General features: G+C 48.7%; 1 protein-coding gene across 1 annotated transcript in view; it reads right to left on the bottom strand.

Annotated features, from left to right (window-relative positions):
* Positions 1-21,609, bottom strand: part of GGA2 (golgi associated, gamma adaptin ear containing, ARF binding protein 2) — a 28,960-nt gene extending 7,351 nt beyond the window's left edge. Inside the window, exons 1-12 of the mRNA XM_068967746.1 lie at positions 21,548-21,609; positions 12,947-13,031; positions 11,330-11,405; positions 10,362-10,460; positions 7,881-8,004; positions 6,420-6,523; positions 4,982-5,062; positions 4,181-4,318; positions 3,239-3,320; positions 1,218-1,343; positions 370-489; positions 17-45 (exon numbers count right to left, since the gene is read on the bottom strand). Of these exons, the coding sequence (XP_068823847.1) occupies positions 17-45; positions 370-489; positions 1,218-1,343; positions 3,239-3,320; positions 4,181-4,318; positions 4,982-5,062; positions 6,420-6,523; positions 7,881-8,004; positions 10,362-10,460; positions 11,330-11,405; positions 12,947-13,011 (1,044 nt within the window). The 5' untranslated portion in view covers positions 13,012-13,031; positions 21,548-21,609. The remainder of the gene's footprint in view (positions 1-16; positions 46-369; positions 490-1,217; positions 1,344-3,238; positions 3,321-4,180; positions 4,319-4,981; positions 5,063-6,419; positions 6,524-7,880; positions 8,005-10,361; positions 10,461-11,329; positions 11,406-12,946; positions 13,032-21,547) is intronic.
* Positions 21,610-22,309: the final 700 nt, after the last annotated feature.

Raw genomic sequence — 22,309 nt, 5'->3', positions numbered from 1 at the left:
GGAAGAGCCTCCTTACCTTGCTGGGAACTGGGGCATCACTGATTCCTGCAAGGAAGGAACACAGTGGAGGTGCACATCAGTAACTACCTGATACAAGCCGGAGACTGATGCCACCCTTTCTAGAGCCCTCGGAAAGCCTAGACAAAGCAAATTACCGGAAAAAAAAAAAAAAAACAAAGCAAATTACTGGAATTCATTCAACTCCGTCCTGGCAAATCTGAGACTGGGGACAAGGAAGACCTCTCCGAATTTCCCAGTATAACCCGATTCTTTCTAAAAACAGGCACACACTCCCCAAGGGAATGGGCCTACTTTCTCCCTGGAAGTCAGGACCGCTCTGTGCTGGCTCCCCTCAGACACCACCCTTACCTAAGGCTGCCAGGTCCTGATGCAGTAAAGACGGCGTCACAGCCCCAGCCTGCTCAGACCCGCTGTCCTCCAAGTCAATCAGGGGGCAGTTCTTCACGCAGCCTGTTGGATTCTGAAAGACTAGAAAACAGATAGGAAAGTAAATATGAGTGAAAGCTCCACTTCCCTCAGGCCTCCTCCCAATCAAAAGACATCACACGGTCCCGTTAGCACACCCCTGAAGAACCTTCCACTGCTGTTGATTGGCTTGATTCACAGCCTTGAGTGGCATCTGAAATACGAAGCAGCCAGAGGAACTGCCTTCCCATCCCTGCCATCACAGAATCCTCTTACACTCCATCCAACCAGGACAGTAGCAGAGCAGATTGCTCCAGCTCAGAGGCCTTTGAGGTTCTGACCACAGCTTATCAGAATCATCTCAAGTGCTTGATAAAAATTTGGGGCCCAGCTCCAGGTAATCTAGGTCCAAAAAGGTCTAAGAATCTGCATTTCAAGCACTATTTTAGACCGATTCTGATTTAGCTAGCCTGGCACTAGGAACCACTGATGGTCAATCTTCTTTGGTGCACAGCTCCCCTAAGTAAGCACTCACAAGAGGCACAATCTGAATCTGGTACCAGAATAGCCACACACTTCTGTTTACAAAGCTAGCTGCTGCCCAGCAGTCAATCCGTGATGGCACATGCGGCAGAGGCTGGCTACATAAAACCAATTCTCAAGGGAAAGGGAAAAGAGAGTGTGTGCTCTCATTTCTATACCATAACCCAGAATGTTCTGAGGAGTCAGTTCTTTCCCGGGATTTGCAGGCTGCCCCACGACAAGGAGTGGAAGATGCTCTCTGCACATACCTCTGGACACAGGTATGTCTTCCACAGAGCTGGCCACTGTGTTCCCAAAGGTGACGCGGCCCTCCATCACCTGTTTGTACAGCAGAACTCCCTGGGTGAGGAGGTCATTTGCCTGGAGAATCTCCGCTGAAGAACGAGAGAAAAATCAGAATCCCCCGTTTAGCAACCAACATTCTCAGTCTTTTTAAAGCCATCCACAAAGCAGCAACCACACAGCTCTACCATGTTCAGTATGGCCATGCCTCCTGCCCCCAGGTCACAAGATCAGGCCCCTGGCAGACCCAGTCACTCAATCGCTGAACCTCAACACTTCCTTCTCAGGTTGGAGGAACCAAATCTTTTCACCTGCTTGGTCTGCACTGCCCAGTATGACGGCCAACACTTGAAATATGTCCTTTCAAATGAGGAACTAAATCTTTAACTTAGTTTTAATTAAAATTTAAACTTAAAGCTTTTTCGTCAATGTGGGCGCAAATATTAAAAGACATTTCTGGGACTTTATTCAGTCATTGGAAAGTGTGTAAGGAACAATTTGGTACATGAATCTACTTTTTCATCTGTAAATTTCATAAGATCTAAATACAGATCAAGCATTCCTGATGAAAACTGGACATCCAAATTGAAATATCCAAATAAAAAAATGTAGTAGATTTCAAAAATTTCAAGGGTATCTCATGGTCTGGTTTACCTGCAAGAAAATCTCTCCTGGGAGAGAGAGAATAGCAACAGGGGCAGGGGCTGTATGTAACACTGCAGGCCACTGTGCTAGGAGAAGCCTTCAAGAGTGACCAACTATTAATTTAATGTCAATTTTTAAACTAAATGGAAGTGAACAAACAAGAGGTTGAATGTTGTATTTGGCATGTGCAAGGTGTTTTAAATTTCATTCATTTTGACTTCACTGCAACCAGAGAAAATAACAGGCTTAGAATAATTACGTCATTAAAAAAAACCCAGAAAACCAGATACCATGGGGCCTCGTAACATCACCTATGATGTCTTCTTGTTCCTCCCTGACACACCCTCATTTGAACCTGAATCTGAACAACCTTCCTGATTCAATTTATAAGAAATCAAGAATTTCAGAAATATCAGGAACAGAGAAACATTAAACACCAGGGGAGATGCCATCAGAAAAGTGAGACCAAGAAAAAGGACACGTTTTTCATGAATGAAATTAAAAAAAAATAAAACAAAACAGGAGGCTAGCCACCAAAAGAGACTTAAACACCAAGCATGGTTTTCCTTTCTGGTTCTGATTTATAACAAACTTTAAAAAAGAAAAAAAGGGTCAGCAAGAGATGATTAGAGAGAGAAATGCCCAGGAAATCTGAACACTGATAGATTACTCCGAAATGTTTGGAATTTGCTTAAAAACAGAACCGGGAGTGTGGGGAGGGGGAGGACAGAGGGACTGTGCGGTACAAGAAAAACACGATCAAGGCTGACTGTGAGCTGGTAATTGTGATCGGAAGGTGAAGAGGACACAGAGACAGAATCCCTTTTACGTGTTTTGAGATCTTCCATAAGATAAAAAGCTTCAGCCATTTCTATAGTTGTGTCCAGGATTTCAGTTCTCCCATGTGCCTTTCACTCCACACTGGCCACCTCGACGAGGCTCCCCAACCCAGCCCCTGAAGGCACTCTGGGTGTGAGGCCTCCCAGACGTGCCCCTCGCAGCTGCTTCTCAGACCTCTCAGAGCTTCAGTTTTTCTGCAAGTCTTCAGTGGGAGCTGCTCTTCCATCTACCCTCTTCACACCCAACTCACATGGTAAACCTCCACCCTTTTCTAAGCTTGCAGACCTGCTGCTCATTTCTTGTTCAAGCCCAGATTTCTCTGAAAATTGTAAGAATCAACTCAATCAATGCCATCCCCAAGTGCAACCACTGGAACACCTAGAAGCCACCGTCGAGTTTCTGTGTCAGCAGCACAGAGGAAGCCCCACGGCAGGCAGAGAGCCCCATGCGGGTCCTACACTCTGGGGTGTGCGCTGCCTACACCTGGAGAATAAGACCATACCGAGTGCCTCATCGTCGTCGGTGGTGTCACTCGCCAGCCGGAACAGGGTGGGCCGCAGCTTTTCACACCTCTCATACACGACCTAGAAAGTAGTTTGTTACATAAAATTCTCACTAAGTGCGTTATAAAAAAAGAAAGCTCTCAAGATGTGTAAATGTGGAGAAATGGGAACTCTGAAACACTGCTATCACAAACATAACATGATACAATCACTCTGGCACTTTTTAAAAAGTTGACTATACACCCAGCATATGACCTAGCAATCCCACATTGAGGCGTTTACCCAAGAGAAAATATGTTCACACAAAACGGTCCTGAACACAAGTGTTCAGAGCAGCGTATTTCATAATCACCTGAAGCTGCAAGCAACCCAAATATCCATCAACAGACGAACGGATACGCATATTGTGGTACATGCACACCACAGTTTCTCCAAAGGAGAGAAGCCTAATCATCCCCCCCAAAAAGGGCAGGGGAGGAATACTGGATCATTCCCTTTATAAAAGAGTCTAAGAAACGTAAATTAATCAGAAGTCTTTCTCAGTCATGTCCAACTCTTTGCAGCCCCACAGCCTGCAGCCTGCCAGGTTCTACTGTCTGTGGAATGTTCCAGGTAAGAATACTGGAGTGGGTTGCCACTTCCTCCTCGAGGGGATCTTCCCGACCTAGGGACGGAGCATGTGTCCCTGGCATCTCTTGCACTGGTAGGGGGATTCTTCACCACTAGTGCCACCTGGGAAGCCCCAAACTAACTAGAAGGGGAAACACCTATCAGTGGTTGCTTGGGAGAGAGGGAGGAACAGGAGGAGGAGAATGAGAAGTTTGAGGGGGTGAGGAACATGCTTGTTATTTTGACTGTGTGAGGGCCTCTTGAAACCTGTGCATATTCTTAATATGTCAGTCATACTGAGTCCTTCCTGCCTTTGTTTTTGAAAAGAGTACCTGCAAGGCCGCCTGGTCTGGCGGGGCCTGTCCCGGCTTGCGGTACGTGCTCAGCATCTCCTGCAGCACCTTCACGTGGCTCCGAACTTCCTCCACAGCACTGACCCTCTTGGACACCTTCTCCGATTTTTCTTGTTCCTTTCGGGAGAAAGATGATGAAGTGAGGGACAGACGCTGTGGATAAAGCTTGAATGTGCGCCGGGAGAGGCATGCTGTGCTGTGCAGAGCTCAGGGAAGCCACTGAAACACTGAGTGGGTGGAGTGTTCACTCAGCGGGCAAGAAGATGCTCCTGGTCTGGAATTCCTGGGACAGACAAGGGGGAGCATGTGTCCACTGTATTACCAGCCTCCATCCCTCTGGAAAGGAAAATCCCATACCTGGATTCCCACACCAACACTGATCACTGAGACAGAAACCGGGGTCTGTGAAATGCTTTGAGCTCTTGGACAGAAGTACTTGGAAGCACACAGAAGTTTCTGCTTCCAGGCACCACCTTGCTACCCTTCAGGGAGATCACAGCTGTTCCCTGGTTCAGGGCTAGGCGGCTGTCTCTTCTTCCAGCTAACTGTACCCACCCTCCCCACACACACACATACTGTCCCTGCTGCCAATTTGCTTCAGTTGTGTCCAACTCTTTACAACCCCATGGACTATAGCCCATCAGGCTCCTCTGTCCACGCATGGAACTGTCCAGGCAAGAATACTGGAGTGGGTTCCCATGCCCTCCTCCAGGGGATCTCCCTACACTGTCCAGCCCCTGTCAAATGCTGGTTCTGCAGAACCCCCTGGAAAATGCCCACCTCCTTGACCAAATTCTTGATCAGCCGGTTTGCAGCCTGAAGATCCTCAGGATGGTTGCTTTTCAGAAGCCTTGTCAGAAGCTGGAAAGGGAACATGACTCAGTGAAACTAATTCCCTGTGTCAAGCGGCTCAGAGCAATAGCACCAGCAACAGCAGAATTACCCGCCACAACAGCTCGCACATTAAATGCATGACCTTACTAAATCCTCACGATGACGCAATAATTTAACGATCGCGACCATCATGACATTCCCCACAGAACGCTGGTGTTTCAACAGGGAATGGAGATGGATGTCCAGGAGACATCCAGCCAAGTCTGGAGACATTGTCGGTGGTCACAACTGGGGGCAGTACTGACATCCAGTGGGTAGAGGTCAGGGACACCTATACACCCCACCTCACAGTGCATGACAGCCCTCAACAAGGAAGTTAACTGGCCCAAAATGTCAACAGTACTGAGGCAGTCTTAGACCACATACTCTGATGTGAGAGACCTCGGGAATCTCGTCCACTTTGTTCCCAATGCCTAGTGGAATGCCTGACACGTGCAGTCACTCACTCTTCATTGGATAGATGGCAGGAAAGATGGAGAGCCATCTTTCTGAGCACTGCAGTGTCTAAGCAGCTGGCCCAAGCTGACACCAGACTGACTTTCTCAGGAGTCCATGCCACACCTCTTCCCCTGCTCCTCCTGAGGACCCCGCAGGAGAGGAGCCGAGGGAAAGCCGCCCAGAGCCCAGCACAGCTCTGTTCATCCTGCCCACAGCGAGCACCCAGATCCAAGGGAGGAGGACAGCTGACAGGTGCGGCTGGAAGGCACAGGGCACCAGAAGAGACCCATCCTTGGACTGGAGTCTTCCTGGTCCTACACTCATCAGACCTTGTGAGCAACCGAGAACAGTAATGACCAAAAGCACTGCCACCTTTCAGAGGTACCCTGGAGTTATCCCCGAGTCGTGGCCTAGGTTTGGACCACCTTGCTTCTCCCTCCCCTCTTCTTAATGATGTCTGAGGAGCAGCAATACTGGAGGCAGGAAAGGAAGGAAAACGGGCAAGATCGGGCTTACTGATACTTTCTCTTTTGATCTGAACCAATGTGCAACCCATGCTTTCCTCCCCACTCTCCTTCCCCAAACACTGCACACACTTTGGATACGACTGACCCCCCACACTACCCACTAGGGTTGGCCTTTTGTACCTTCTTTCCCCCGGGAACACCGAACAGATAAGGTGGAAGACCCAAAGAATAGGTCACTTATTTGACCTCTCCACGAAGACAACATACAGACCCTAAGACACCTCTCTCTGCTCCAGAGAGAACTCACCCCACCTCCCCACGTGCCAGTTCAGATCAGAGGGTACTGGAGGGGAGTCCCTCAAAGAAGAGGTCGGCTCAGACTCCACGTTGGCCTCCACGGTTAGGGAGAAGCTTCTTACCTTTGACTTTTCTTCATCAGCATCGAAGATGGAGCTCTTGGGCCAGGGAGAAGGTGGGGGCAAGATTTTATCCACTGGAAGTTTAGGGTCTTGCTTTATTATACCTAAAAAATGCAATTCATGGATATGCTGATATAAATACCTGCTGACATCAGCAGGATCCAGTATAAAGTCCAGAAACCCCTGGTTCCTGATCTCCCACCAGGAAGACACTGTCAGCGACCTTAAAGGGAAACACCCAGGGCAAGATCAAGGCTCTGTATCCTCCCTTGGGAGAATCCCAAGTCGGGGATGGTCAGAGCCAACTAAATCAGAGCAGAGGCAGTCCCTAAGACGGTAGCAGCCTACCGTCCCTACACTATACAAATACTGACCATTTTATGCAGGTACACAACCTCTCAGGGCCCAGAAATTAGTGTAGGATCTTTGATACTCATAAAAATACTGAGTGCATGTGACAGGGAAAAAAAATAGCCCATCCTAAATCTGGTTCCTCCCACAGAGCCTGAGAGAAAAGGAACATGGACTCCCAGCTTCGACACAGGACACACTCTGGAGCTCACTTCACAAGAGGAACAGGCTCATTCTCCAAGGGCCTCACAAAAAGAGAATGGGAAAGGCTCAATGGTCCACCGAACTCCTCTCCCCAGAGAGAAGCCTCACACTGCTGGGGGAAGGACAATGTACCTGCGGTCCTTAGAAGAGTGGTGAAAACCTAAGGCAGCTGGAAAAAAAGAACAGAAAAGCCTGCACCCCTGGTTGCAATGTGTCCTGGCCCCAGCCCGAGATGGGGTGGAACAGGATCACAAACAGGTCCCTCCAAGACCAGGGACACATGCCTTCCTACGACCGAGGCTTAATCAGAATAGAACCGCCACTAGCGCCAGGCGAAGGGCATCAGGGAACAAGTAATAAGGGTCTACTGTCAGCATAGGCAATGGAATAAGAACTCTTCTGAGATGTAGAGCAAGAGGAAGACCCAAAGCTGAGAGCAGAGTAGATACTGCGAGAAACTCTCTAGGCGATCAGCCCCCACCTCAAACACAAGCCAACACCAGAGGAATCCGAAACCTGGTATAGTAAGGGTAACTATAGCAACAACCATCTCAAACCCTGCTCAATTCCTGCTGAATTCTTTACCATCTGAGCGACAAGGGAAGCCCAAGGACACTGGAGTGGGTAGACTATCTTTCTCCAGCAGATCTTCCTGACCTAGGAATCAAACCGGGATCTCCTGCACTGCAGGCAGATTCTTTACCAACTGAGCTATCAGGGAAGCCCCAATTCCTGCTAACCAGAAGGAAAGGTCTGCCCACTTTCAGGGACTGAAATTACTTCCATCAGCCTCGATTACGGTGTCTACTGGACACAAGATCTCCAGCTTTCACCCCAAAATGACAAACTGTACAGAAAAGCAAGAAGGAACCGCCACTGTGGGAAGCGAATGCAATGTAGTCAGACCTTGTTTCTTTAGCATCTGATAAGCATCTCGGATCTTGATGTCCTCTGGAAACCAGACTGTCCAACTGAAGAGTATTTCAATGATTCTTCCCTTAACTTTTTCTGTACTCCAGGAGCCTAGGTACTAAAGATAAAAAGGAAAGGGAATTACTGAGCTGAAGGGCCTTAGCGAGACAGGAGAAAGGGCTGGAGGACATAACCTTCAAAGAATGACACAGATGTTGAGGATACAACATAACCTAGTCAGAACCGAATAGGTGCAAGATGGTGGTGCGATTCGATTTCTAGTAGACCTGGAGCCTCATTACACACTCACTGCAATACATCAGCTAAAGACACACACACAGCCACGACAGTCCCAAGTCTGACCATGAGAGGCCAAAGAGAGAACAGTGGCCCGATTCCTGGAAATCTCCACCCCGCCTTCCATAAAATAGTTGGACTAATCCTCCTACTTGTTACCCTATGAAATTACTGAGCCCACAAAAACTACCCCGTATTTCAGGGCCACTCTCATCTTCTGAGACAGCTTACATTCCATCTATGCAATGTATCCCTCTACAAACAAATCTGTTTTCCCACTTAGTTCTCAGGACAGAGCCCCCTTGCCAGCCCACTTGCAACCCTCACAAGCATTCTGTATTAATAAATCTACTTATCTATATTCTGCCTCTTGCTGAATCCCTTCTGTGCTGAGACATAAAGAACGTGAGCTTCACAATGTCATGTAGCAGCTCGGATGAGAGTGGGGTTTTGGGGGAGAGTGGATGTATGTGTATGTATAGCTGAGCCCCTTTGCTATTCACCTGAGACTATCACAAAATTGTTAATTGGGTATACCTCAATACAAAATGTTTTAGGTGTTAATAAAAAATTAAAACAAAACAAAACAAAAGAACCTGAGCTTCAGTAAGTCCTGCTTTTAATTAAAACACAGTGGGGACTTCTTTGGTGGTCCAGCAGTGAAGACGCCACGCTCCCAGTGCGAGGGGCCTGAGTTTGATCCCTAGTCAGGGAACTAGATCCCACATGCTGCAACTAAGACCTGGTGCAGTCAAATTTAAAAATTAAAAAAAAAAAGAGAGAGAGATAGTAGGTGTTAATCCCAGCCCACAGGTTCAAGTCTCAACCTAAGTTTTGGCTGGGTTCAAATCCCATCCGAGTTGGGCAGTTTCATTAGTAGATGGCCCAGCCCACAGTATCACTGAAGAGATGGCAGCTAAGAAGCAAGCTGCTCAAGGTTGGTTGAGTGAGGGAACAAATTATCTGGCATCCGATCCCAGCACTCCTTCTGAGTTTCAAGGAGTCAACCTCCAAAGCCATGAAAATTCAATCCCACCATGTACTGGCCTAGGTTAGAGCTGCTGGGGGCACTCATTTTTTTTTTTTTTAGTGTGGAACGAAAATAAGGTAAAGTGAAAGGAATTGCTGAAACTCAAATGTTTTAAATCATTATTTCTTAAAAGATCCTCTTAGGAAATCCCTGGTGGTCCAGTGGTTAAGAATCTGCCCGCCAATGCAGGGACATAGGTTTGATCCCTGCTCAGGGAAGATCCCAAATACCGTGGGGGCAACTAAGCCTGTGAGCCGCCAATGACTGAGCTCACACGATGCAACTACTGAAGTCTGTGTGTCCTAGGGCCCGTGGTCTGCAATGAGAGAAGCCCCACAACGAGACGTGCACACACTGGAAGTAGAGAGGAGCCCCTGCTTGCCGCAACCAAGACACAGCATGGTCAGAAATCAATACTGCTGCTGCTGCTGCTGCTAAGTCGCTTCAGTCGTGTCCGACTCTGTTCGACCCCATAGACGGCAGCCCACCAGGCTCCCCCGTCCCTGGGATTCTCCAGGCAAGAACACTGGGGTGGGTTGCCATTCCCTTCTCCAATGCGTGAAAGTGAAGTTGCTAATAAAAGATCCTCTTAAAATAAATAAAAGGATTTATTAATCCTCATAAATAAAAGAATTTTGGAAATTATATATGTGATAGATATAATTTCCAAAATATTTGACCTTTCTCCTCAGTTCCTCGTGGCACAGAACTTCAAAGACCTTTGGAATTTCCTAAGTGACAGGAAGGTCTTTGTTATTTACAAGTCCTCCCCAGGGACCATACCCCAGTTTATGCTGAATATTGCTGGTGGACACCTAGCTTCAAGGGAGGGGCTTACCATGTGATCAGAGGACTGGAACTATGTATCTCATTTACACCCTTTAAAATAAAAGGATATTATTAAGTATAGTGCTTCTCTGTGTTCTGTGAATCCATCCAGTGAATTAGGCAACCTGGCAGAGGGGGTCAGAGGAACCTCTGAACTAGTGGCTGGTCGGGCAGAAGTGCATGTAGCTTGGGGATCCCCGAGACTTATGACGGGTGTCTGAAGTGGACGTAGTCTAGGTAGAACTGAGCTCTTAACCTGTAAGGTCTTAGTGACACCCACAGCGAGTGGCACAGAGAGGGGCCAGGCCCCGGGCGCTCACCTTTGGGGACAGCACTTTGATGAGCTCGTTCAGGAAGCGGAACTTGGCCACCTCATTGTGGAACTTCTCCCCACAGTGGTTCACACACGTCTCCAGCACCTGCACAGACACAGGACCCCCACGAGAAGGTGAAGCCACTGGCTCCACAGCTCGCTCCAAACCTGTTAAGCATTGGTTGGGACCATGGCCCAAGACTGCAGTCACCAAAGTTTGGGAGAAAGGGTGAGACTTTCAGATTAAGTAAAAAAGCACTTGTTTGCTCTTGTAACTGACAAGTTTGTGTCCAGGAAACCGCTCGGTGGGGGACTCTGAGGTCACCCCACCTGTTATGGAGACCCTCTGAGCAGATGAAACTGGTCAGAGAATCACTTCCTTCTTTCTCCTCAGAGGCAGAAATCAGACATGGAATATTCAAGAAGTGTCAAACTACGGGTTACCTGCTGGCATTCAAGTGACAAACTGGGCCTGTAAATGTTTTCTTGGGTCCACACCATTAACATTTCAAATCAGTCACAAATACTGAAAAATCCTGAGACTTTATCTGGATTTCCCGTTTCTCTTAAACAGGAAGTTCTAGCAACACTGGGCCCACACTCATCCCTGGCAATAGCCAGCGGGTCCTGCTATGTAGCGGCCCTCTTTAGACTGGACGTGGTCTCTCTAGTTCTTTGGTTCCGCCCGTAGGTGGCTCACTCACTTATGTTACCAGTCTGGCCCTGTGGACACTTGACCTTGCCAGTCCTGGTCTAACAAGGGCAAAAGGAAATAAAGCCTTCCTTTCCTTCCTGCAAGGCAGCCTCAATGCTACTCTCCAGGAACAGATCTACAGTGGGGCAATCTGAGCTCAGAACTCCCTCTAGCCTGCGTTCTGAAGGCCAGAGGTGGTGAACCTCTCAGAGGCTCTTTCCCACACTGAAATGCTAGCCTTGGGACAGGAGAGCTAAGGCTAAGGGGTAAGCCAAACTCACCGTTAAGGCATAAAGAGCTTCTTTCTCTTGCGGAGACTGGATCTTGTGGGCCAGCAGCCAGGGCGCATGGGTTGAGCTAAGGGAAAACAAAGACTCTGGGCGGAGAGGAACACACCAACTGATCTGGCTGAGCATGCTCGGTCAAGTCCCCTCTCCCCCAGGAGCTTGGGTCCCAGAGCAGAGGCCGGATGTGACTGCACACGACCATGCACGAGCCCCCGAAGGAGGTCGGCTCCCAGACACCCCCACGTCTCACAGCTACGCTTCCAGAACATACCATCCTCTCCCCAGTCCACCCGCCCCTACAGCTCCCAGACCTGTATGTAACTTGGTCTAGAGCAGCACAGATCTTATTTGTTATCTGAGAACTGCTCAGTCAACCTTGGAGCAGAAAATGTAATCAAACTTCTTGTTCCTTTCAAAATGAATATTCAGCAACATGGAGATAAAATATCTGGATAACAGACTCATTCCTCAAGTTGCTATCCAGGGGACTTCCCTGGTGGTCCAATGGTTAAGACACCACACCTCCACTGCAGGAGGCAGTTTGATACCTGGTTGGGAAACTGAGATCCTGCAGGCCGTGCTTCACGGCCAAAAATTAGGTGTGGAAAAAAGTTCCCATTCAGACACTTCAGAAATCAAATGCAATAAAATCTTAACCTCTCTTCCTCTGCTTTTTCTTAAAAAAAAAAAAAACAAAAAAAAAGACTGTATTTAAATTAGCTTAACAAGCTTCCCTGGTGGCTCAGTAGTAAAGAACTCGCGTGCAATGCAGGAGCTGCTGCTGCTGCTAAGTCGCTTCAGTCTTGTCTGACTCTGTGCGACCCCATAGACGGCAGCCCACTAGGCTCCTCTGTCCCTGGGATTCTCCAGGCAAGAACACTGGAATGGGTTGCCATTTCCTTCTCCAATGCAGGAAAGTGAAAAGAGAAAGTAAAGTCACGCAGTCGTGTCTGACTCTTAGCGACCCCATGGACTGCAGCCTACCAGGCTCCTCCACCCATGGGATTTTCCAGGCAAGAGGACTGGAGTGGGGTGCCAATGCAGGAGACCCAGGTTTAATCTGTGGGTTGGGAAGATTCCCTGGAGAAAAAAAATGGCAATCCACTCCAGTATTCTTGCCTGGGAAATCCTATAGACAGAGGAGCCTGGTGAGCTACATGGGGTCAAAAAAGAGTCAGACACAACCTAGTGACTAAACAACAACAAAAGCATCTACTGCGGCTCTGAAATGGACATTCAGAAATATGCTGCTAAATATAATATAATCTGCAAATAAAAAAATTTTTTTTAATAGGAGCACATTGATCTTTCATATTACTATGTACCCTAGTTACACTCTATCCCTAACATTCAGAGAGCTCCTCAGCAGTAGTGTTTCATAAAAATTATTTAAAATTTTTAAAATAATTGCCAGTTACAAACTTTTTTTTTTTTTTTAAGAAAACTACATGAATTTGCTATTTTTAAAAAAATAACATACTCAGTAGATCATGGAAGGAGGAAAAAAGGAAACAAAGCCCAAGCTACGTAAAACAATCCTGAGACACACAGGCAGGCACACACAGTCTGAGGTGCCTGTAGAAGTCGGGCATGTGTGTGACGTCACCTTACCCATTGGGATCAGTGTTCACTTGGTCACAGAAATTCTGGATAGCTGACCAATCCTGTTCTGACATGCTTGGGTCTGTGGCTTTATCTGTCAAGGAAATAAAAAGTAAAATTGAAGTATAATAAAGGGAAACATACACACCGCTCTATATCTCCACCCCTCAAAATAGGACAACAGCCAAGGGCTGTGTGGATCACACCTCCCGAGGACAGCACCCGGCAAGCAGACAGCTGGGGGGGTCAGGGGTCGACCATGCTCATCACTCAGGCACGGGTATGGCCCATGCCTCAGGGACTGCTGACTGCATGAACGAGCAAACTGGTTCCCCAGCTGCTATCCTGAAAGGGGCTCCATTCCCAGGGCAAGGCTTGGCTTATGTGTACCTTCTTCATCCCCATGCTGACCCCCCACCGTGGCCCTGCAACAAGGATGGGTACAGGCCAGCATCTATGCATAGGTCACAACCTGCAAACTTCTTTTTTATTTTTATTTTTTTGGCTGCACTGGGCTTTCTCAAGATGCAGGGTGTAGGCTTGGTTGCTCCACAGCACGTGGAATCTTTCTGGAGCAAGGATTGAACTCATGTTCCCTGTACTGGCAGGCGGATTCTTAATCACTGGACCACCAGGGACCACCTGAAGTATCTAAGCTACTCCATTTTGTTAACAGAAAAACTCCATTTTGTAAGGTTCCGGGAAAAGAGCCTTTGGAAATCCCCTGACCTCACCCCACCACCCACGAGCCAATCGGACCCCAGACCAGAATCTCCTGACTTAACGTTCAGGAACTTGTGGTCTACCTAGGTAATAGGGACCAACACACAACCCTTCGAAAGAAAGTGACCAATCCGACGTCCCCCTACCTAGAAATTCTTTTCTTCATGAACACTCCCTATATAAGCAATGTAATCCAAAACCCGGGGCTCCTCCCTATAGCCACTGCGTCAGTAACGGTGGGGCTCCAGCTCGAACTTGGTAATAAAAACTCTCTTGCTTTTGAATTGGATATCGGCTCCCTGGTGGTCACTGGGAGATTTCGCGACTTCGGCATAACACACCAAGAACCTGGAAGCTTCTCAGCCATGTGACAGGAAGACTAGAACTTACAGTGAAGCCCTGAGCAGCTCCCAGCATGTCCCCGAAGTAACAGGCCGAAACCTGAGCCTCCGCTTATTGAAATCCTCTGTCCTACCTAAGCAGCTTCTCCACATCAGTGGCTTATCCTGTCTGACAAGAGGACCTCTTTGCCTTCACTCCTCAGAATGCTGTTTCTCTCTGCTACCATACACATATGCCCAAGGAACCCAGATCCAGTCACACTAGGGTCTCCCCCCCCGCCCCGAACATTCTTATTTGTATGTAATCTGAGAACATGCAGCATGAAGGGACCAGGGCACAGCCCACAGCAGGAAACACCTGGAGAAAGGGGGCTTATCAGAAGGCCTAATGTAAGCCCACGCTCCACTGAGGGGTGGAGCCATCCCTGACTTCCTGGAATCTTTGTGTGACTCCTTCCTGGTGCTAGATGGTAGCAGCGTCTTCCCTTCCCACTGCGGCCGCCTAGAATCCCTGCCCCAGCAAGGATGCCCATTCCACAGGCCCGGCTTTCCAACTGAAACAAGCCACATTCTCATAAAGTAGTTGCCGAGACTGTCTTTGTCCTGCCCTTTCATAACACTTCCCCTACTCCCCACTGTCCAGCTTATCCTGGACTACCCAGCTCTCCAATGAAACTTCCTATTGGTCCTGACAGAGAAGCTCTTTCAAATTCTGCAAGTAAGTAATTTTTATGGCCATACTTCTGACACTATCCCTTTTGCCTGAATGTCCACTTCTCTCTTCTCTATCCATTCTCGAGGTCATTCTGAATTTCCATCTGCTCCTAAAAGCCTCCTCCACTGCTCCAGCCCCAACTAATTCTCCTCCCTTCTGATCACTTAAAAGTCTACAGGGGCTTTCCTGGTGGTCCAGTGGTTAAGAATCTACCTCCCAGTGGAGGGGAAACAGGTTCGATCCCTGGTCCGGGAAGATTCCGCATGCTGCAAAGCAACTAAGCCTTAGCAACCACTGAGCCTGTGCTCTAGAGCCCAGGAACCACAGCTACTGAAGCCCATGTACTTAAAGCCTGTTCTCCACAACAAGAGAAGTCACCGCAATGAGAAGTCTGCACGCTGCAACTGAAGCGCAGCCCCCACTCATTGCAACTAGTAAAAGCGCTCATGCAGCAATGAAGACCCAGCGCAGCCAAAAATTAATAAATAATTAAAAACAAAAAAGACTCCACAGTCAACTAGAATTTAACTTTCCAGACGGCAGTCACTTTTATGTCACGTGGAAGTCGCGTGCCCCTAGCTCCACCATCAGATTCAAAGGACAGGTATTCAATCCCCCACCTTCCCACCCATCAGCCCCATCCTAAGTGAACAGAGACAACAAAGAAGAGCAAAGCAATCAGGTTATCAGTTTCCCCATGCTCCTCGCCTTTTTCCTCCTCAAAGTTCTTTCTCTATGTCCCACCTTTCAAAACGCTATTCACCCTTCGAATCCCAATTCAAATGCCACTTCATAAGGACTTTCTTAATCTATCACCCACCCCCACAAAACAGAAGCCATCTCTTCCATCTCAGAAGACCCACATCCTACCTGCTCTTCTAGGACAGGAATCTCCAGCTCCATCCTTTATTAGTTACATGTTATTGGACTCTCAGAGCCCTAGTTTCCTCAACTATTAAATAAGGAAAATGGTACCTTCCTCGTGGGATATCATGAGATTCTCAAAAGATACTGTCTAAGGCTTCCCTGGTGGTCTACTGGTTAGGACTCCATCTGCCTGTGAACTACAACTACAGAGTCCACGTCCTGCAACCACCGAAGCCTGTGCACCTCGAGTCCATGCCCCGCAACAAGGGAACCCACTGCAGTGAGAGGTCCATGCACCGCGACCAGAGTAGCTCCCGCTCGCCACAACTAGAGACAGCCTGCAAGCAGCAACGAAGACCCACTGCAAACAAATGAATGAATCTTAGAAGAAGACAGTGTCTGAAATACTTAGTATAGCAGCAAACAGTAATCAATAAAAGACAGACAATCTTGTAACCGTCTTTGTGTTTTCCTTTAAAAATATGTACACGACTTAGTACACTTAAACTTCAAAAGTCTCTTCAAAACTAAGGTAGAACCACTATTTTCCCTATAATGCTTGGTACAGTGCCTTAGGCACAGGCACAAAATAATTACTCAGGAAATAAACTGAAAGCTGAAATACTCAAGAGAGTCTGATTAAGGAGATCTGACTGTACTGTACAGGGACCTCTACTCAATGCTCCGTGGTGACCTAAAGGGGAAGGAAATCCAAAAAGAAGTGGATATACGTATATGCATAACTGATTCACGTAGCTGTAGAGCAGAAACTAACACGACACTGTAAAGCAACGATACTGCAATAAAAATTAATGAAAAAAGGAGACCTGACTCATCTGAACTACTTCTTTCTGTATCATTAAAACTTCACAAAGCTTCAGTTCACAAGGTCAAGCTTGACACCTAAAAGACTTTCAGACCTCAACACATGACTGTGTGACAGCAGTTCTCCAACCTTTTGGACACCAGGGGCCAGTTTCATGGAAAATAATTTTTCCACAGATGAGGAGGGGGTGGCGTGGGGGAGGTGGTTTCAGGATAATTCAAACACATTACATTTACCGTCGGCTCTCATATGAGAATCTAATGCCACCACTAATCCAACAGGAGGTGGAGCTCAAGCAGTAATGATGATGCGGAGCGGCTGTAAATATATTAACAGATGAAGCTTCGCTCGCTCACCTGCCGCTCACCTCCTGCTGTGCAGCCTGATTCCTTACTTGCTGCAACCTGACCAGTACCAGTTTGTGGCCCGGGGGTTTGGGGAGCCGTGCTCTGTGACCCAGAGGCAGAGAAGAGCAGGTAGGACCCTGTTCATCAAGCAGAATCCAGCTCTCTCCCTCCTCCCCTACCACCAAGTCACCAGGTTTTCCAAAGAAAGGAAGGGAAAAAAAAAACTCTACAAGCTTAAATAATGTTCTAAACCCATAACCAGGGCAAAGCAGCAAAAAGATCTAAAAAGTAAGTAAGTTTTAAAATTTGCTATATCTATATCATAAGGATTCCCTGAAGGTTTTTCACAGCTCCCAAATAACTGCAATAATAGTCATAGCTGCTGCCCGGCCCCCCAACTTTGTTTTTTAAGAACTTGCTTTGTGTCAGACATGACGCTGGGTGCCTTCCTAGCATCCCTTTCCTGTAATCCTCAGAAAACTGAAGCTGGTACTAATGTTAGCTCAGCATTTTATAGATGAAGAAATCTGCCCAGTCACAAAACTGGAAAATGACAAAAAAAATCTCAGGTCTGCCCAATTCCACGGCCCAAATGTCAGTCTTCAGATCTCTGACAAAGACAGGGCCTCTTTCGGGAACTAGGTTCTTTGACCTTTTTACCACTAAGTTATCAGCTCCCTAAGCAGGAAGGAGGCCTGTCTCTCATTCACCTCCAAAACCCTCCAGCACCTAGACAGTCATCAGCAAGGATACCTACTAATGAATGAATGATTCATCTTTCACTATTCAAAGTCTGACCAGTTGGCTGGACATACTGATGACACCAGGAGATGGCTACTCCAGTTCTGAAATAACTGGGTCTCCAAACACCTAATCCCATCCTGCCAAGCTATTTCAGTGGCCTTGAGCAGGTCCAGAGACAGTAACTCCCAGAGGATTTTTAAAAATTTGAAAATTTTTTTAAATTAAAAAAAAAAAAGAACACAGCCGAGCCCTCCCGCTGTGAGTGAAATAGCTTTTTTCTCCCCCGGGGCGGTGGGGGGTGTTTAGGGGGCCTGCTGCGAGTCTGCAGAATCTTAGTTCCCCGACCAGGGACTGAACCCAGGTCACAGCGGAGAAAGCACTAAATCCCAACCACTGGACTGCCAGGGAATTCCCTGAATGGTTCATCTAACAGTGACTAATTCAAAAGCCAAATCATCTCACATCAGCCACCCCACCCCCACCCCCAGGGCCATGACCCTGACATTAAGAGCAGCCAGTGCTAGTCAGGGGAGCCCTGGGGCTGTGGGGAAGCAGTCACCGTGAGAACACTTAGAACTCAATCCTGCGGCAGTGAGTATGCACTGCGTGGGGCAGACACACACCAACCCGGACAGCAAGCAGTGCTGAAAGGCCAAGATCCACCACAGGAGTGATGGGTCCAAGATAAAGAATCAGCTCAGTTCTAGAGAAGCTGGGAGAACATAAATAGATCGAAATCCAGACCACTCTCATCCCCAAGGGAGGCAGAAAAGTGAGGCTGGAGGACAGGACTTATCACCTGGGAGTAGGTCCAAGCAGATGGAAGAAAGATTACAGAGCATCCAACTAAGCCAATGCCTCCCTCGCAGCACTAGCAGAGCTGAGACCATGAGGCTCCAGCGCTGCTGTTAATAGTCAAGACTCCACTGGTTAAATCGAGTATAGCACCCCATGCCACCAGGCTCAGGAGGCTTTTCATTAACAAGGAGGAGGAGGCAGCTCTAAATGCAGTCATGTGGAACAACACCCAAAATAAACTAAGTGGTGGTGGCGGTGGTGGGGTCAGCTGCAAAACGCCCAGAAGCTGCTACTTGTATTTTTAAAGCTTGAGCTTCTGGTGAAACAGGTTCCTGGCATTCCTTTCAGGAACTACTCCTTCCCAATTCTAGGTCCAGTGTTTTTCCTTTTCTGGCAAACAGTATGAGTTCGTTTCTTCCACTCTCTACTAAGAAGACTAGAGATGATAATAGCTAGCACTGTGCACAGGCACTGTTCCATGTGCTTGAGACGCATGAACTTCCCTGATCCTCACAACCCCAAGGCGCCAGTCGCTCAGTTGAGTCTGACTCTTTAAGACCCCATGAACTGTAGCCCATCAGGGTCCTCTCTCCATAGGGTTCTCTAGGCAAGAATACCGGAGTGGGTTGCCATTTCCTTTTCCAGGGGATATTTCTGACCCAGGGGTCGAACCTGGGTCTTATGCATTGCAGGCAGATTCTTTACCATCTGAGCCCCAGTGGGGCTATTACATTCCAGCCTTAGGGACACAGCTGCCTTGCTTGCTGAGGTAAGATCCGTCAGTTAGATGAGCTCTGGGGTCTTCATGTGCCCCTGGAGTGACTTCCTTCTCCATCCAGCCTAGACTCAGGGACTTTCTTCAACTACACTCCAGGCCTTGCCCCACCACCAGCCTCTCCAGCGCACGTCCATCCACGTACCACCTCCACTGGGCCCCAGCCCCCACAAGTCTGGTTCAACAGTTACTTTCTCTGCTCCTATGGCAGGCAGGGGCAGGGAGGTGGAAACCGCACAACCACAAAGACTACAAGATACATTTCTGCAGTCCACTCAACACTCCAAAGCCCAAACTCAGAGGATCTCAGGTGCAGAGGGGAAGAGCTGGGGCCTCTGTCCCAGGGCACATCTGGAGGCATTTTTGGTTGCTGGACTGGGAAGGGGGTCTGTGCTGTTGGGATAGGTTCTAGCCCTACCCGAACGACTGGAAGATCTCAGAACTTTAGGACCACAATGGCCTAAAACAGCTGGAGCTTAAGGATCCCCTCCTAAACAGCCTTGGTTCCCTTTTTCTCCCCCACCTGGGTCAGCGGTCAGCTGGTCTCTAACCCAGCCCACTTGACTTCTGCAACTCCACTGCCTTCTAGTCAACCACCTTCTTTCTGTCCCCACCATTTGACACTGAGATAATTCAGTAATCTTTCAGTTGCCAAATGCAAAGTTCCCCCATCCTCCTTCTCTCTTTCTCAGCAGCAAAACAACCTACCAACTACAGCTTCCTTACAGACCTGCAGCTCACCCCCTCCCAGCAGCCTGTAGGCTCCACCTTCTCTCTCAGCACTGCCACCTCAGCACCCACGCCCCCCAACCCTGCTTCTTCCATGTTGAGATGCTCCATGCGCAAACTCTGTTCTTCCTAATGTGCACAGACAAGCTCACTGCTAATGAACTGAAGGTCTCAAGTTGACCTCCAGTTGTTACCCTCTCTGAAGTCAACCAACTGCCCAGAGAGCTTCTTTGTGCCACAAGCACCTCAAACTCCACAAGTGAAGCATCTGTAACCGATCAGTTACCTGAGCCTGAACCCTGCAATCTAACCTTGATCCCTCTGGTCCCCTGCCTCTATTCTCATGCAGTAAGGCTGCTGATTGAATTAGCTAATTATTTCTACTCTCCATCCCAATACCTTTGTACTTCAGTCCCGACACACTACCAGAAGAGCTTTTCATTTACTCTCTGCCTGGACTCTCCCATCCCGAACCAATTCAGCTCTTCACACAGCTGCAGGTGATGCTTTTAACAGAGGTACTTGATCAGAGTGGCTTCCCAGGGGGCACAGCGGTAAAGAATCCGCCTGCTTGTGCAGGAGGCAGTCAGGAAGATCCTCTGGAGTAGGAAATAGCAACCCACTCCAGTATTCTTGCCCGGGAAATCCCATGGACAGAGGAGCCCAGCGGGCTACAGTCCACGGGGTCGCTAAAGAGTGAGACAAGACTGAGCACGCATGCACACTTGATCAGAGTTCCAGGCCCTGACATCTCCCCGACTACATCAAGGATAAACTCTGAACTCCTTTCTGCAGCCCACAAGACCCTGTAGGATCTCGCCCCAGTTAGCCATGCAGTCTCTTTAGGCTTTGCACTCCTGCGGCAGACTTCCTTCCTCCCAGAATGCTCCACACTCTCCTTTCCCCCAGCTTCCTGCATCTGAAATGTTGTCGCCTCCATTGTCCACTCAAATGCTATGTCCCCTGAGACAATCCCCTCGTAAACAAACCAACTCCCACCACTGCACCTTAAACAAGCCCAGTATCCCTCCCATTTGCCTTAACGTAGCAAAGTGCTGCTCCTATCGGCTTCCATCACCTACTGAAATATATCTTTGTGAGCATCTTAGTACTCCCAGCACCCAACAGCCCAATACAAGGAGTATATGCTTTGTTCTCTTGGAATTTCAAGACCCCAATCAGTAACGCAGGGACCGTAACTACCCCTAGGACTGCCATGACTCTTACATGAGACAATAGAAGGAACTCGCACAAAAGGTTTACAGGGCTTCTTTTGACATTAAAGTCGGGAGCCAGAAAGAGTTCTTTCCCAGAGGATGGGTGTGTTGCACAGCTAAGTCTAAAAGTGCCCTTCTCCAAAACGAGCTTAGTAACCGAAGCTGTCTCTAGGGGTCGTAATACGGATTAACGGCTGAAATGCCCTTTAGCAGTATTTGGCATATAAGCGAAGCTCAATAAACCGTAGCCATTATGTTGTTAACAGTGTTTATGCACCGCGATGCGGGCAGGGGGGCGCAGAGCGCCTAGCTTCGGGCCCGCAGCCGCGGCAGATTCCTGGGGTTCCTCTCCAGGCCCGCCGAAGAGATCCTCCCACCCGTGCCGGGCCCTGCCTGCCTCCTCGGGCGCCAGCCTTCCCGCGGCCACCTGCCCACCCGCCAGCCTCAGAAGAAAGGCCCGGGGAGGCGGGAAGCGAGGCCTCACGTGGAGCGCTGCGCCCGAGCCGAGAGGCAGCCCCGGCTACTCACTGAGCCACAGCTCCAGCGCCGCTGCCGGCACCCGGGGGCCCTCGGCCGACTCAGCGCCCGCCGCGGCGCCGGCCCCCGCCGCCACCGCCGTCGCCGTCGCCATGGCCCAGCCCCCGCCGCCGAAGCCGCGGCCGCCCCTGCGCTTCAGCCGCCGGCGTCTGCAGCGTTCCTGGGCTGCCGACGCGGCAGGCGAGGGCCGGCACGTGACGGGGCGGGGCCGGTGTGGCCACGCCCACCGATCACGTCCCGCCTCCGCGCAGGCCCGGGCAGGTGGGCTCAGCCTCGCCGAGAGCCTTCCACTCAGCGCTAGGCGGCTTCGCGGCTGGTCATCCAGACCCGCAACCAGGTCAGCATTCGTCAAGTCAACCTCACAAGGCTTACCAGATAAAATAGACGACGCCCCGTTAATTTGAGTCTCAGATAATGAATTCTCTAGCATTTTTATTCCGGACGGGCTTTCCGGACCACCACCTACCTCTATACTCTGCTCTATTTTCTCCATAATACGTTACACTATGAGGGTGCTAGGCGCTTACTCATTGTGTCAAAGGATAATCGCCACCCCCCAACAAAAAAAAAGTCATGATTATCACACATTATAAAATGAACACGTTAAGTATTTAACACTAATTAAATGAGGGAACCAAGCAGATATTATAATCTGTTCAAGAGAAGTCAGGAAATGGGCAAATTTATACAGAATAAAGGAGTGTTGCAACAGATATGCAAATAGACACAAAAGCAGCTCAGAGTTAATTTGCA

The sequence above is a fragment of the Capricornis sumatraensis genome, chromosome 3 (assembly GCF_032405125.1).
Source record: "Capricornis sumatraensis isolate serow.1 chromosome 3, serow.2, whole genome shotgun sequence".
NCBI lineage: Eukaryota > Metazoa > Chordata > Mammalia > Artiodactyla > Bovidae > Capricornis > Capricornis sumatraensis.
This window is presented reverse-complemented; position numbering and strand designations above follow the sequence as displayed.